The 16,253-nt window shown below is 42.7% G+C and overlaps 1 protein-coding gene across 6 annotated transcripts in view; it reads right to left on the bottom strand.

Moving 5' to 3' along the window:
* Positions 1 to 10,940: 10,940 nt before the first annotated feature.
* LOC140211163 (DDB1- and CUL4-associated factor 1-like) overlaps positions 10,941 to 16,253 on the bottom strand; it is a 95,608-nt gene continuing 90,295 nt past the window's right edge. For 5 of the 6 annotated variants that reach the window (XM_072280699.1, XM_072280698.1, XM_072280701.1 and 2 more), the window contains 2 exons: positions 13,868 to 14,132; positions 10,941 to 11,507 (listed from right to left, as the gene is read on the bottom strand). In XM_072280699.1, coding sequence (XP_072136800.1) covers positions 11,449 to 11,507; positions 13,868 to 14,132 — 324 coding nt within the window. In that variant the 3' untranslated portion in view covers positions 10,941 to 11,448. The remainder of the gene's footprint in view (positions 11,508 to 13,867; positions 14,133 to 16,253) is intronic. The other variant, XM_072280703.1, reaches the window with a different exon arrangement.

Below are 16,253 nucleotides of genomic sequence, written 5' to 3'. Positions count from 1 at the left end.
TTTCATGGTACTGGTCCATGGCATAAAAAAGGTTGGGAACCCCTAAGCTAAATTCCTAAGAGGGTAACACCAGCCGTTAATTAGACAAGACATGGAAAAGCTGATGAATGTTTGGAATTCTCTATCCAAGAGGGCAGTGGAGGTTTTGTCACTCAAAGTATTACACACTGAGAACGGACAGTGTCAAGGGATAGTGGATAAGTTTGTAAAGTTAGCGCTGAGGTACAAGATCAGCCACTATCATATTGAGTGGTGGAGCAGGGACAAGGAGCTGAAAGACCTAACCCTGCACCTGGTTCATTTTATTTATTGAGGGATACAGCACAGAATTGGCCCTTCCGGCCTGATAATCTGCACTGCCCAGCAGCCTACCTACTTAACCCTAGCCTAATCACAGGATGATTTACCATGAGTAATTAACCTGGTAACCGGCACATTGTTGGACTGTGGGAGGAAACCAAAGCACTCGGAGGAAGCATGTGTGGTCACGGGGTGGACATACAAACCCCTTACAGTTGCCGTGGAATTGAACTCTGAACTCTGAACTCTGAAACACCCCGAGCAGCTATCCAATCATGCTAACTGCTATGCTACTGTGGCCTCAGATCGCTACCTCAAGCACAAATTTAATCACCTGTCTTTGAAAGTTAATTGCATTGTCCACCATTTCAGTAACCTGCCCTGCTTTTTTCCCTTTGTTGAGGTCCGGGATTGCACCCTCGCAAGTAGGACCCTTTATATATTGACTCACAAAACTTTCCTGGATGCACTTCATAAATTCTACACAGCTAGGCTGTTAACACTCTGGGTGCCCAGTCAGTACCAGGGAAATTCAAATCTCACTAATACAACCACATCACACTTACAACTAAGAGGAATTTCTCTGCACACCTGCTGGGAGAATGTCTAAACTACAGCCCAACTTCTTGTTCCAAGTTCTACTCAGATGTCCTCACTGGATGATCCCCCAAGAATGTCATCTCTTAGTACAGTTATTATGTCCTCCTTTTTCAAAAATGATGCATCCCATCCTCCCTTACCTGCACTGCCAAAATGTCCACCTAGAATATGGAGCTATCAGTCTTGCCCATCTCTCCGCCGTGATTCTGTCATGGCTGAAACATTCTTGTGCTCAGAGCTAATCCCCAGCCTCACTCGCCAAACCTGGTGCATTTTCTGGTTCTTCTGCCCTAGACAAATCTCGCTGACCCTCTCTCACCCACCCCATCAGCATGAATGAGATGGAGAGCTCTTGATGAGATCGACTGAAGTATTTAGTACAAGGGTTGGGATGTTACGTTGAAATTGTATAAGACGTTAGTAAGGCCTGCTGGAGGAACTCAGTGGGTGGAAAGGAATTGCCTTTTGTATCACTCTGGAGATGAGGGTGATGTACTGAGCAGTGGGCTGGGCACAGGTAACGGGGCAAAGGCACAAATTGCACACGGACAGTACCAGAGGTCGGGATGTTACCCGGGTTTGTGCTGCAGCCGGTGGTACATTAGGAGTAGAAGTAAATGTCCTTAGCTGTAGGGTGGTGAAGCTAAACTCGGTGGAGCCGAAATGGACGCCAAGACTCCACATAGTTCTGGCCTGAGTTTGGGAATCAAAGCGAAGTGCTGGAGGACAAGCTGACAGTTCTGCAATGCCAAAGCCGATCACTCGCTTGTGGGATCGTGCTGTCCACAAACTGGCAGCTGCTTTTAGTCCATTGCAATTGTATGTAGGTGGGAATGATCGTCTGAGGTGGGAAATCACTGAAAATGCTTCAGTTACTCAGGAGTAAAATAACCTCTTGCCAATTGTTCCTTCATAGGAATTTATTCACAGCGCTAAAAAACATAGGTGATTTTCTTCTGTATGTACTTGCAACACTAAAAGATGAACTCTCAATCTTTCTATCTACCCTGTAATGGCCCTTATACCTTACTTGTCAGCCTGCATTTGACTTTCTCTGTAACTGTAGTACTACATTCTGCAGTCTCTTACGTTTTGCTACCTCAGTGTACTTGTATTTGGGATGATTTATCAGGATGGTACGCAAACAAAAGCTTTTCACTATCCCAGTATATGTGACTATAATAAACCAATTCCAGCACTTTGCTGTGCCTTTGTTCATTCATCGCTTCCCTCATCCAAGTACTCCTCAGATCCGAAACAATTAAATGCTTACTGGTCTCACCTTTAAATCCCAGAGCAGGGATGTGGGAGAGAGAGACACACACAGCTGGGGCCTCTCAAGGCCTTGTTGTTCTTCCCTCCCCCACTTGTCCCACAACCGACAGCTTGTTCTGGGCTGCTGTTGGCAGCCTGAACAATGATCTGGGTCACGTGCCTCACACACAAATCCAGGCCCTCCGGGACTTAAGCCACTGGAACTGATCACCTTCAGCAGTTGCTATCTAAGTATGTAGGAGTACTCACCCTCCCCCACCCCAAGAACGTGCACAGGCTGCACCACAGGTAGGGCCGAGTGTATGTGCCAGTGAGTGCCTTGCACCGACTATATCCCCCTAGAACTCCATTCTGCTTTACTCAATCCTCCCAGTATAGAGCACAAAACCTTACTTCCAAGGTTCATTCTATGTCCAGACAAGGATATTTTCAAATCACTCAGGACTGACGTGTTGCACTTCATTGTCCTTGATTTTAGCACTGTGGTTTAAAAAAATGCATGCTTGATTCACTGCAGAAGCAACTTGGACCGTTGCTATGGAGACAAAATATGTGCAAGTGTTGTATAAAATGGAGGAGCAACAATTCCTTCAACTTCTCTGCAAATGCTCATATACTTATTATCTTTTACTTAATATTTCAGCAATGTGCCACAATCTGACGGGCCCAGAACAAGAAACATCAGTCTAAAATCACGATAAGCATTAAGCACCCAGTTTAGAATGGCATCTCTCCCAGAATGCATTGCCGTAAAGGCAAAACATAAAATGGCAACTCTCCAAATAGGCAGAACTGAATTGTGACTCTCAGTAGGGGGATCAACGAGAAAAAAAATGCTACATATGATTATTTTACAAGTCTGCCAAAGGAACACAGCAATGGCTAACTACTCCCACAGCACTGATAACGTGATGTAAGGAGCCAGTTGGTGGTTACATTGTTCAGTAAGGTGAAAAATCATTTTGATTGACCAAGGGACAATGCAGGGATAATCCTGCCAGGGACTCTGCCCCAGCAGATGATTTTAGTTATCCATTAATCATTTCTAGGACAAAATTGAACTTTCCCATCCAAAGGGAAAATACACTAAATGTTAGTGCATAAACTATCTGATGAAAGAAAGACAAAAGTTATAAATTCTTACTCCTGGCATACCCAACAACTTCTGAGGAGTAGCCCAGCCAACTGGGTTTTAATGAACATAACATATTACATCTTCAAGGCAGTTAATACTAGTGCTTAGGTTTGCAGGAAGATTTCAGCAGGATCAGACTGGGTTTCTTGGGAAGGTTCAAGGCAAAAAGGGCCTGGGAGGGTGAAAGGACAGGAGTGTGTGTAGCTCAATGATGGGATAGTGCAAGTGTCTCTCCGTACTTGCAGGACTCACTCACCTGTCTTAATCTTGCTCCTAGCGTTTGTGAATTTTGTAATACTTCTTCAATTAGAAACCATAGAAAAATTACAGCACAGAAGCAGGCCTTTTGGCCCTTCTTGGCTGTGCCGAACCATTTTCTGCCTAGTCCCACTGACCTGCACACGGACCATATCCCTCCATACACCTCCCATCCGTGTATCTGTCCAATTTATTCTTAAATGTTAAAAAAGAACCCGCATTTACCACCTCGTCTGGCAGCTCATTCCACACTCCCACCACTCTGTGTGAAGAAGCCCCCCCAATGTTCCCTTTAAACTTTTCCCCCCTCACCCTTAACCCATGTCCTCTGGTTTTTTTTCTCCCCTTGCCTCAGTGGAAAAAGCCTGCTTGCATTCACTCTATCTACGCTTATCATAATTTTATATACCTCTATCAAATCTCCCCTCATTCTTCTACGCTCCAGGGAATAAAGTCCTAACCTAGTCAATCTTTCTCTGTAACTGAGTTTCTCAAGTCCCAGCAACATCCTTGTAAACCTTCTCTGCACTCTTTCAACCTTATTTATATCCTTCTTGTAATTTGATGACCAAAACTGAACACAATACTTGAGATTCGGCCTCACCAATGCCTTATACAACCTCATCATAACATTCCATAACATTATTGCACTTGTTTATAAAGAATTATTACAAAATGCATTAATATAGGAAATCCGTTAGCTTATTCATTTCTTGAAAGTTGTTCTTACAATCAATGAGCTGACCTGCATTTTAATTCTATCTAGACAACTATTCTCCCTGTCTTAAGCAAATTTTAAAAAATCAGTTGTTTTATGACTTATCATTTCAAACCGTCTACAGCTCCTCACAGGAGCTCTCAATTTCCCTGCTTTGCCGAAATGGTCTAGTTGATTTGTTTCTCTTTGTTCTGCATTCACACACTGATACAAGTTATTGCAGTTTTTACCCCATCAAATCTCTAAACTAGTCCATGTCCACAGTGGCACCTTAGCATTAACATTATTACAGCGCCCGTGACATGGGTTAATTTCCTGCTGCTATCTGCGAGGACTTTGTTCTCCCTGTGATCATGTGGGTTTCCTCTGGGTGCTCCAGTTTCCTCCCACGTACCGGTTATCAGAATCAGAATCAGGTTTATTATCCCCGGCATGTGACTTGAAATTTATTAACTTAGCAGCAGTTCAATGCAATACATAATCTTGCAGAGAGAGAAAAAAAATGACAATAATAAATAAAATAAAACATAATAAACAAACAAGTAAATCAATTACATGTACTGAATAGATTTTTAAAAATGTGAAAAAAACAGAAATACTGTATACTGAAAAAAAAAGTGAGGTGGTGTCCAAAGCTTCAATGTCCATTTAGTAATCGGATGGCTGAGGGGAAGAAGCTGTTCCTGAATCGCTGAGTGTGTGCCTTCAGGCTTCTGTACCTCCTGCCTGATGGTAACAGTGAGAAAAGGGCGTGCAGGATAATTGAGTCGCATGGGTATAATTGGAGAGTGTGGGCTCGTTAGGCCAGAAGGGCCTGTTACTGTACAATTTCTCTCAATGAAATAAAAATTCAAATGAGGGTCATTAACAAAAGTTTTGATATTTAGAACGAGTTTTGTCTCAATAGTCAATGAACACTGTAAACATTGCATTAGGAGGCTGTTGGTCTTGAGAGGCTGTTCCACAGGATCTCTGTGTGGTTGGAGATTGCAGAAGACAGCAGTGAAACACATGTAAATAGGGTTTTAAAATAGCAGTTTGGAAACAATAGTGTCAGTGAGACACCAAAGCTGCAATTACATGAACACAGGGAGGTCGTGAAGTGAAAAACTATGACAACAGGTTGACGTTTTGGGCTGAGACCCTTCATCAGGACTGGAAAGGAAGGGGGAAGATCCCAGAATTAGGTGGGGGGAGTGGAAGGAGAACAAGCTATAGAAGGTCAAACACGAGAAAATCTGCAGATGCTGGAAATTCAAGCAACACACACACAAAATGCTGGTGGAACGCAGCAGGCCAGGCAGCATCTATAGGAAGTAGTACAGTTGACATTTCGGGCCAAGACCCTTCGTCAGGATGAACTGAAAAAAGAGATAGTAAGAAATTTGAAAGTGGGTGGGGGAGGAGGAGATCCAAAATAATAGAAGATAGGAGGGGGAGGGATGAAACTAAGAGCTGGAAAACTGATTGGCAAAAGGGATATAGAGCTGGAGAAGGGGGAGGATCATGGGGCAGGAGGCCTAGGGAGAAAGAATGGGGGAGGAGAACCCAGAGGAAGATGGAGAGCAGGCAAGGAGTGATTGTGAGAGGGACAGAGAGAGAATAAAAAAAAGCGGGGGGGGGGAGAAGAATAATAAATACGTAAATAAATAAGGGATGGGGTAGGAAGGGGAGCAGGGGCATTAACAGAAGTTAGAGAAATCAATGTTCATGCTATCAGGTTAGAGGCTACCCAGACAAAATATAAGGTGTTGTTCCTCCAACCTGAGCGTGGCTTCATCTTGACAGTAGAGGAGGCCATGGATTGACATATCATAATGGGAATAGGACGTAGAATTAAAATGTGTGGCCACTGGGAGATTGTTTTCTCTGGCGGACAGAGCGTAGGCATTCAGTGAAATGGTCTCCCAGTCTGCATCCACGGCCTCCTGGATGCAGATAGCAATGAAAAAGCTTGGCCACTGGGAAATTCCACTTTTGGTGGACGGAGCAGACATGGAAAAAAAAATGGTCCCCCAGTTTACATTGAATCTCACCAATGTGGAGGAGGCCGCATTGGGAGCACTGGATACAGCAGATGACCCTGACAGATTCGCAGGTGAAGTGTTACTTCATCTGGAAGCAACACACATCAAAGTTGCTGGTGAACGCAGCAGGCCAAGCAGCATCTGTAGGAAGAGGTGCAGTCGATGTTTCAGGCCGAGACCCTTCGTCAGGACTAACTGAAGGAAGAGATCACAACTGGCTGATATTTGCATTAATAAGGTGTACCTAACAAAGTGGCTACTGGCTGTACAGGAAACAAAGTAGACAATAAAGATGCAAGAAATCTTTGCTGATTCTGTGGTTACAACCTAGTGAACAATGAAGTCACAGGGAGAGAGATCCACTGTAATCTAGAACTATGCAGGGGGAGGGGGGCAGTGGTATTGAGGGATATGGAATTAGTGCATGAAGATAGTGCTGACCAGCCACGATCTTACTGAATGGTGGAAGCAGGGCTGAATGCCTTGCCTCCATTTTCATTTATCAAACCACATGGGCAATAGAAGTGTTGGAAGAGCTGAATGTGGGTGTTAAGCCAGGGCAGAGCCTGGGTAATTGCCCCAAGCTCCTTGGGTTGGGACTGAACTGGCTATGGCTGGGTAAGTTTTTAACAGCTGCACTGCTCAGTTCCCTACATTCTAGTCTCTTGTTATAACTGTTCTAAGTCCAGGCAACAGGCTTTACAAATGCTTTCTGCCCTTTCTACTCTAATAAAATTTTTCCTAGGATCAAGAACCAACTTCATTTACCATGTACATTTACACATTATTAGGAATTTGCTGTGGAGTGTCAGTGTGCAATGCAACAAGCAGCAAAAAAATATAAAATATACAGTTAGAGATATGGCATGAATTATGCATAAATACCAGCATGTATTTACAATGTAAACAGCATTGTAAACAGTAGTTTCAAGTGTTTACATTGCAGTGCAGTGACAGTGGTCATAGACTGAGTGGAGTGTAGCAGGCTAACTAGAACAGTTGATCAGGACCGATGAAGGGTCTTGGCCTGAAATGTCGACTATAGTTTTTCCATGGATACTGTTTGGCCTGCTGAGTTCCTCCAGCATTTTGATGTGCGTTGTGTTCTTATTAATGTTAGTTCTGTAAACTCAGATCCACTTACTTACTGAGTGACAGAATAACATGAAGGCTCTGTTGGATCTTAGTCAATATTTCATCCTCCATCACTAAATCATTATCCACCTCATTGTTGTTTGCACAATTTTTCCACGTCCAAACTGTTAAGAGTTCAATGGCTACAAAGAACTTTGGGATACCTCGAGGTCAGAAGATAAACTGTGTGGACACAAATCTGCTTTCTAATAAAACAAACACAAAAGCTAATAACAGAAACAAAAGATTTTATAATTCTTAATCTTTATTTTGTTTCATTTTCAGTAATAAAAATATTTCAGCTGAATTCTGTACAAGGCCTAATCTTTTTACAGTTTGTGCTTTGTATCACACATTTGTAAATTACAGGAAAATGCACAAAAATATTGATGCACCTCTTAGGTAAACGCATGAAATAAGACCTGGTTCTTGTTTGTTTTTTTTTCCTGCTAATGAGCTTTCAATGTTTTGCTTTATATATTTTCTCCTCCCCACCCGAAGAGACAGTCTACCGTAATGTGTGCATTGCCATTAACAGCCCAAGTCAGGGCTAAGTGGAGACCCTGTCCTGCTCAACTAGATCTGGAAAAAAAAAGGAAAATAATTAGATTGTTTCTTTTGAAACAATGACATCACTTGCCTTGCTACTGCTGCAAGCAACCAGCACTTGTATTCCAGCACCACTTTGTGGCAGAACCTTGTTCTACAATCATTGGGTCAAAAGCCAGAAGCTGCAGCAAGGAGGGAGAATTGATTCCATCTATCTGGTATCATTCTCATGGTGTTGCTCACGTAATATCACACCCCTCACTCCTGCAAACCCATAGACAATGTCAGTGCATTAATGAGATTTGACCCACTCTACCTCTGCTACCGTTCGCAGCAGCATAGGTATAACAAGGCTAGTCCAACTCAGGGTATGAGCTTCTCATTCAAAAATTACATTTGTGACCTCATCTATGATGGTCTTGAGGCTAATTTTGGGCAATTGCTTACCCCGGAGAGTTTTAGGTTGGTGAAATGGATGACAACACTTGGGGAAAAGGAACTTCTTCTCCCCTCCACCAAGAATTCAGTAGTCAGCATCAATACTGCTCAGTTGGTGTACGATACAGAATAAGTACTGAGAAACTTCCTCTATATTGCCACAGTAAAGTAGCACAGGATGAAGATCGTCCCACCCCACCAAGGAGCAATATCCTGCATTAGATAGTACATATCCTTCTGCAGTTTCCCAATACGCTCAGGCTGGGACAGTATGACACACTCTGTATGACAAACTCTGCACACTCTTCTCTAGCCACAGAGCTTGGCCCTTGAAGGCCAGACATACCAGTCCAAGAAGCCTTTTCTTTTTAATTTACTGGCTTATTGCATTTGAATATCACCCTACAGGCTGGTTAAAGGTTACTGGGGCACTTAGATTCTGTGAAAGTGAATGTGATTTAAATACGTTAAGATTACATAAACAGCCCAAGGCTCTTTGGAACAATGCACGCAGATACCTCTCCAGCTGCATTGGTATGACATTTCTTTCATTAGCCATCCAATGGGCACTGAGCAGGATTACTGAATCTTGCTGCATCACAGAAAAAAGGCAACTCATGAGAAAGGTAATTTCTCAGGCGATTCAAAAGTTTCTTATGCTGGCCAACATTGATAGAAGTTGAAAGCTGAGTGTTACCCACCCAAATCTCATTCCTGTCAATGAAACACAACTTCTTTCATTATTCAAGGGACAAATGCTAAAACATTTTATCCATTCACTTGCTCAAGTACATTAATACTTGGAGACTAATATCGAAGGACAAGTTTGAAGAGGAAGTAATATTCTACACCACTCCAAGCTACTTGTATATAATGCTGCTGCTATACCAATAAGACATCAGCAGATTATAATTATTCTGCTTGGAAAAGTTGAGAGTAAGGCCTCTTTTTGGGTCTACTTCAGTTGAACAAATAAAGGGAAACCTCAAAAAGGGATTGGAGGGAGGTGTAGAGGAAGGTAATCTAAAACCTACCATCTTTAAGTTGAGATATCAGGGGCTTGGTTACTCAGTTGTTATAACTGTGACCAGCATCTCTCCCGAAGGCAGCCACTGGGAGAAACACTTGAAGAAAATGAGATGTGCATCAAAGAGCAGCCAGGGCAGACAACAGAGACATCTTTGAGGTTACAGAACGAATATCTTAGAACCATATGAAATTAAAATTTTGATGGAAGTATAATCTGAGTCAAGTCCAAACCATCACCTGTAAACAGTGAATGAATTGTTCACTCAGATATACACTAAAGTTTGTCATCATCCCCAGGAACTCTGCCCAAACACTGATTAACCTGGTCTATTTGAGAACTACAAGGTATCTTTCACCTCAGGTCACCCTCTCTTTTCCATAAATTGACCAGTGATAGAAATGCAGGTCCCACCACTGGGGAATTAGCTGGTACCGTTAGAAAAGAGAAAGATGACAAACTAGGAAATAGTAGACGATGGAAGAAAGTTATTAATTACTGAAGCATTAAAGGAGTTTCTTCATGCTTGGAACCAAGCAGAAGACTGAAAAAGGAACAAGTAACTATCATCTTCAGCAGAACTGAGAGTGGGACACATAATATCTCTCACTCTGCAGACTGGTTGCAGATATAGGGAGTTCCCATCTCTGTGCAGAGTGGATCCTCATCACTGTGGTGCTGGCGTCACTGGCTAGTTGTGATGTTTAACTGTGTTCGTTCCACAGGTCAGCATTTCTCCTTAACTTTGTAAGGCAATACTATCAGTGGAGTTAACGATGAGCAAGGAGCAAACAGAATTTGCGAATGTGTCTATGCTTGTCTGCATATATGTTTGCATGTACATACCTGGGAACAGTGTGCACACATGGTATCACACATTGTACTTGTGCACTTCATTTGTGCATACTCTCAAATGCATTTAAAGAAAATGTCCAGTTAGCACCCACTCACAACTGTCAGGAGAATTGTGCTCTGCACTCAGAACTCAGGAATAGTCATTCTGAAATCCCAAGCAGAAAGTTACATGCTTTGTGTTCAATAATGCAGTCCATGAAACCCGATCAGCTTTTACTTAGTTATGATGAGGCAGCTCATTTTCTTTTTTTCCTCTCTTCTAGCTCTTTTGAAAGATGTTTTGGCTGGTGCTGGATCGACAGTAAAGACAAGTTAAAACAAAAAGAACTCCATGATGTGTACCTTGATTGTCAATGCAGGTTGGATGTGGAGGAGATGTGCCAGATACAAGGGAAACACAGAGCCACAACTGCTATTCACATTAGTCACTTGGAATTTCAATTCAAACTGATCACTTATTGGCATATCTGTTCATCTTGTGTCTCAAGATCCTGATGAATTTACCAACACTTATTACACCCAAGACACTATGGCAACGAAAGCACAAACTATTTTCTGTAACACTGATTGAGAGGGCCCTTAATGTTAAAAGACGAGCATTAGCAGGATGCAGTGAGCAGGGCATTGAACTCAGTTTCAAAGCTTTACTTTTTGACATTACAAATGGAAAATTACAGCCCAATTCTTCATTATGACCATCCTCAATATATGGCTCTTTTCTTTTATATATATTTATATTTACACACTCACACACAAACAAATGTCCCCTAGAAAATCCATAAAAAAAAAAGTTCTCTGCTTTAAATGCACTGTGTCTCCATATCCTGAAGCTGTGACGGCCACACCATGCACAACTTCTCTACCTCTGAGGCACGGTTCTTCCACAGCTTACAGCCTGCAGCAGCTGAACAGTCTCTTCAGTTTCACACAATTCGACGGGAAAGGTAGCACTACTTTGATAATTAGATTTGTTCCAGCTCTGTTCCCCTCTCTGCGTGTGAATATTTCAGGACTGAACTCACGGACCCTGAAAAAAACGTTCATTACGCTTGCTTTGCTTTCCCTAGGGAGGGATGTGCCTTACACTTGGGCACCTCAATTCTTGTTGGGTCCACCAATTCACGTGGAACATTCATTCAGTTAGGGACAGGATGACATCATCTTCCAGGTCAGAGTTATCCGTGCTATCTGCTGGGTTAAGAAAAGGGAACAATTAGTAACCACTACGACAAATGATCCAAAGCTTAGTTAAACGTGGAATTTCACTGGGTTTTAGCTACTTTGCTATGGACTCTCTTCTCCTTACCCCTTGAAACCACATCATTGAATACCAACCATGCGAATACACCAAATAGGACATCGCCTGCTGGTAAAAGGGCTTAGGAAAACTTGTGCAGAGATGCTCACCATGTTGCCAAGGCATTACTCACCTCTTAACGTCAGCTACGAGTCAGAACTTGAGTACTTAATTTGATAGGGTTAGCATAAGAGCCTAGCCCACTCTGGGTGCAAGCATCAACAGAGCACTGTCGACCAGCTGCCACTTGCATAAATTAAACTGGCACTGTTCACCTTTCTGGATGGACCCCATGGCACTGTTTCGAAGATCTCCTCAAATCAGTAGTTTTACAAAATGCTGTTCCTATTGTCCTGGCAGGATAGAAAACAGACCAGCCACCTCCCTGCATGATAAGTGACCACACTCTGAAATCATTCTGTGTCTGTGGAGAGCTTTGGGATGCTTTGCTGCTCATGAGTGATTAATGCTCTCCATTAACATCAGCTTGCATTCTCTTGTGTCCATTGTCAAGGAGAAGGGAAGGTGCTGAAGGAGCAGGGAACGGGGTGAGTGCCAGGTGGACAAACAAAAGTTATGAGCTTCATTTGTCCATGAACAGCAATGCAGAGTCTACACATTTAGAAACTTTGTTGGGAGTCAGATCTAAATACAGTTGCAAGAAAAAGTTTGTGAACCCTTTGTAATTACCTGGTTTTCTGCATTAATTACTCATAAAATATGGTGTGATCTTCATCTAAGTCACAATAATAGACAAACACAATCTGCCTGAACTAATAGCACGCAAACAATTGTACTTTTCATGTCTTTATTGAACACATTGCTTAACTATTCACAGTCCAGGCTGGGAAAAGTATGTGAACCCTTGTATTTAATTACTGGTAGACTCTCCTTTAGCAGAAATAACGTCCACCTAACGTTTTCTGTTGCTGCTGATCAGACAAGCAGGAAGACGAGGAGGAATTTTAAACCATTCCTCCATACAAAGCAGTTTCAGTTCATCAATACTTCTGGGAAACCTTGCATGAACAGTCCTCTACAGGTTACACTACAGCATCTCAATTGGATTAGTCAGGACTTTGACTTGGCCATTCCACACAAAATAAATGTTCTTTTTCAATCATTCTGTTGTTGATTTACTCTTGTCTTTCGGATCATTGTCCTGTTGCATCATCCAACTTCTGTTAAGCTTCAGACAATGGACTGCTTCCCTGACATTCTCCTGTAAAATGTCTTGATACAATTTGGAACGCATTGTTCCCTCAATGATTGCAAGCTGTCCAGGCCCTGAGGCAGCATAGTAGCCACAAACCATGATGCTCCTTTCAACTTGCTTCGCAGTTGGGATGAAGTTTTGGTGCGCAGTGCCCCTTTTCCTCCAAACATAGTACTTTCTGCCAAGAAGTTCAACTTGTGTCTCATCTGTCCACAGAACATTGTCCCAGAAGTGTTGTGGAACATCCAGCTGGTCTTTTGCAAATTTAAGACATGCAGCAATATATGCTTTTTGGAGAGCAATGGCTTCCTCCATGGTGTCCTTCCAGGTACACCATTTACGCTCAGTGTTTTTCTTATAGTGGACACATTAGAGACTTCAGCAAGTTCTATAGATTTCTGCAGGTCTCTTGCTGTTACCCTTGGGTTCTTTTTTCACCTCTTTCAGCATTGCACTTTGTGTTCTCCATGTGATCTTAGTAGGATGCCCACTCCTTGGGTGAATAGCAACAGTACTGAGTTTCCTCTATTTGTGGACAATTTCTCGTACTGGAGACTGATGAACATTCAGGTCTTTAGAAATGCTTTTGTAGCCTTTTCCAGCTTCATGCATCTCTACAATTCTTCTTCTAAGGTCCTCTGAAAGTTGTTTTGATCAAGGCAAGGTGCACATAACAGGTCTTTCTTGAGAAGAGCAGGCTCTGTCAGTAACCTGACTTTGTGTGTCTTTTTCATAGGGCATGGCACCCCTACAACCTACGCCTCCGAACTCATCTCATTGATTGGAACACCTGACTCCAAATAGCTTTTGTAGAGGCATTACCCCAGAGGTTCACATACTTTTTTTAAACCTAGACTGTGATTGTTTAAATGGTGTATTCAGTACTGATGAGAACTAGTACAATTGTTTGCATGTTATTTAGGCTAGTTAGATGAAGATCAGGCCACATTTTATGAGTTATTAATGCAGAAAACCAGGTAATTGCAGAGTTCACAAACTTTTTCTTGTAACTGTACGTCAATGTGAAAAAACACTTACAATCTTCAAGAATGTCCTCCCACTCATCATCATCCTCGTCGTCCTCCCCAGCATCATCTTCGCCATTACCCAGCAGGGCCTCTAGCTCCTCCTCGTCAGATGGTGTGAAGTCCTGCTCACCATCCTCAGCTGCATTCGCCTCGCTCCCATTGTTTTCATCCTCGCCCTCCAGCAATGGGTCAGTATCCAAGTCGTCTAGATCATCTTCGGAGTCATCATCGTCGTCATCATCGTCATCATCGTCCTCCTCCTCCTCCTCTTCCTCCTGCGACAGTAACAATATCACTAACTTTGTTCATTATCTGGTCAATCCTTCCTTCAAAATGTGTAAAACTTAAAAGTTTCAGAAACAGGAAGAGGCCCAGTGAACGTGTTCCATCTTCAATTACCTGATCTGTATCTTGTCTATTTACTAAACTCTTACCATCACTTCACATCCCTTTAACAGCCCTAAAGGAGCAAATAAACACTAAACTTACTAATCCCCCACTAATCTGGCTTCACTTTTTTGATGGAAGAATTCCAAATTATAAGGCCCTGGAGAGCGTTGTAGAACAGAGAGAGCGACGCACACAGATACATAGCTCTATCTAGGTAGACTAGGTAGTGGCGAAGGTGGCTTTTGTCACAGTTGTCTTCATTATTTAGGGCACTGAGAACAAGTGTTGGGATGTTACGAATGATTCACGAGAATGTTACTGGGACTGGAAGGTTCAGGCTTTACTAGGGAGAACTGGGACACCACCACCCCTCACCTCCCGACTCTGCTCCCGGACCGTGGCGTTGATAAAATGGGGCATTAGTAAGCTGAGGGGTCACAGTTGTTTTTTTCTGGTTAGGGGAGTCTAAAAAGGATCAGAGAGAAAACAATATCCATATAAAGAATGGTAAGTACATGACAAACAAGAAATTCTGTAAATGCTGCAAATCTACAGCAACACACAAAATGCCGGAGGAACGCAGCAGATCGGGCAGCATCTGTGGGAGGGGGGGAGAATAGACAGTTGAAGTTTTGGGCTAAAACCCTTCATCAGGACTTCACCGTGAAGGGTCGGCCCGAAATGTTGGTTGTTTTTCCCATCCATAGATGCTGCTTGACCTGCTGAGTTCCTCCGGACTGGTAGGTAGATGGAATGAGCTGCCAGAGATGGGGACAAACATAATATTTAAAAGACATTTAGACAAATAGATGGAATGTAAAGTTTAGAGATATGTGTCAAATACAGGAAAATGGTACTAATTTGGATGACACCTTGGTCGGCATGGAAGAGTTGGCCAAAGGGCCTGTTTCTCCGCTGTATTACTCTAACAATTACTGTCACTCTTCTGTGAAGGAGACACCACTCTGAAAATCTCAAATCTAATTTTAACGCTGTCCTTAACGCTGTCTCAGTCATTTCTGGACTTATTTCCCCGGCTTATTTTGCAATGGCAGAGATTTCTGTTGGAATCCGGTACAACTTGTACCAGCAAACCCTTGCTACCAAGTGAGAATCTATGGAACAGGTCAAACGGAAGAGGCATCTCCTTCAGCAGCACTGATTTGAAAACTCTTTCTTCCATCCTGGCTTAAAGGTCTGTGTGGCCAGCCAGTGACACTTATGTTCCAGCCAAAGACATCTACCTTGGTGCAGAGCAGCAGCCAAACCTGGGGCAGCTTGCTTGACGTGGTGCAGTGATGTAGATGGTATTTTCCTCCTCCCAGGTGAAGGGCTGATCCTAGGCAGGGATATTTGCTAACAGATCCAAACCCCAGTCAAGCAACCTCTGTTCGCCACAGCTTTGTTCAGTCACATTCTCAAAATTTAATAGCCACTGACAAGAAAAGACTCAATGCAGATCATGCAGAAGTTGAAATATTCAACATGGTAATTCCCAATAAGGTTGCTTAACAGTGGCCGGTTACATTGTTACCCAGGCAAGCTAATTTTAGATTTCATCTCACAGTCTCACACTGAAATAATCCTTAACATTTCTTTTGCATTGTTGAACAAGATTAAATTACCAAAACAAGTTTGCAGAGGCCTGACCACTGATAGAGAGCAGGGGTTCCCAACCTGCGGTCAATGGACCCTTCGGTTAATGGTAGTACACGGCATAAAACTCCTGATCTAGAGGCACGAGTTTGAATGCCACCATATGAATTAATATTATGAACAATAGATTAACCTGGAAAGCAAAAAAACTTAACTCCTTTCTGTGAGGTAATCTGACTAAGTGTGGCCCATACATGATTCCAAGGTACTCAGCAATGCCGTAGACTCCTGAGTGCCCCTTCTGCGTGATCCAGCTAGCCAGTTTCCTCAGAGACAGCTAGAGCATCACACCAGTCATGCCCAGAAATGACGAAGTGAAAGTTAGTTGTGCTGCGTTTCCAAAGACAAGT

Source organism: Mobula birostris, chromosome 16 (assembly GCF_030028105.1).
Source record: "Mobula birostris isolate sMobBir1 chromosome 16, sMobBir1.hap1, whole genome shotgun sequence".
Taxonomy (NCBI): domain Eukaryota; kingdom Metazoa; phylum Chordata; class Chondrichthyes; order Myliobatiformes; family Myliobatidae; genus Mobula; species Mobula birostris.
Note: the sequence above shows the minus strand (reverse complement) of the source record. Positions and strands in the feature narration are given on the sequence as shown.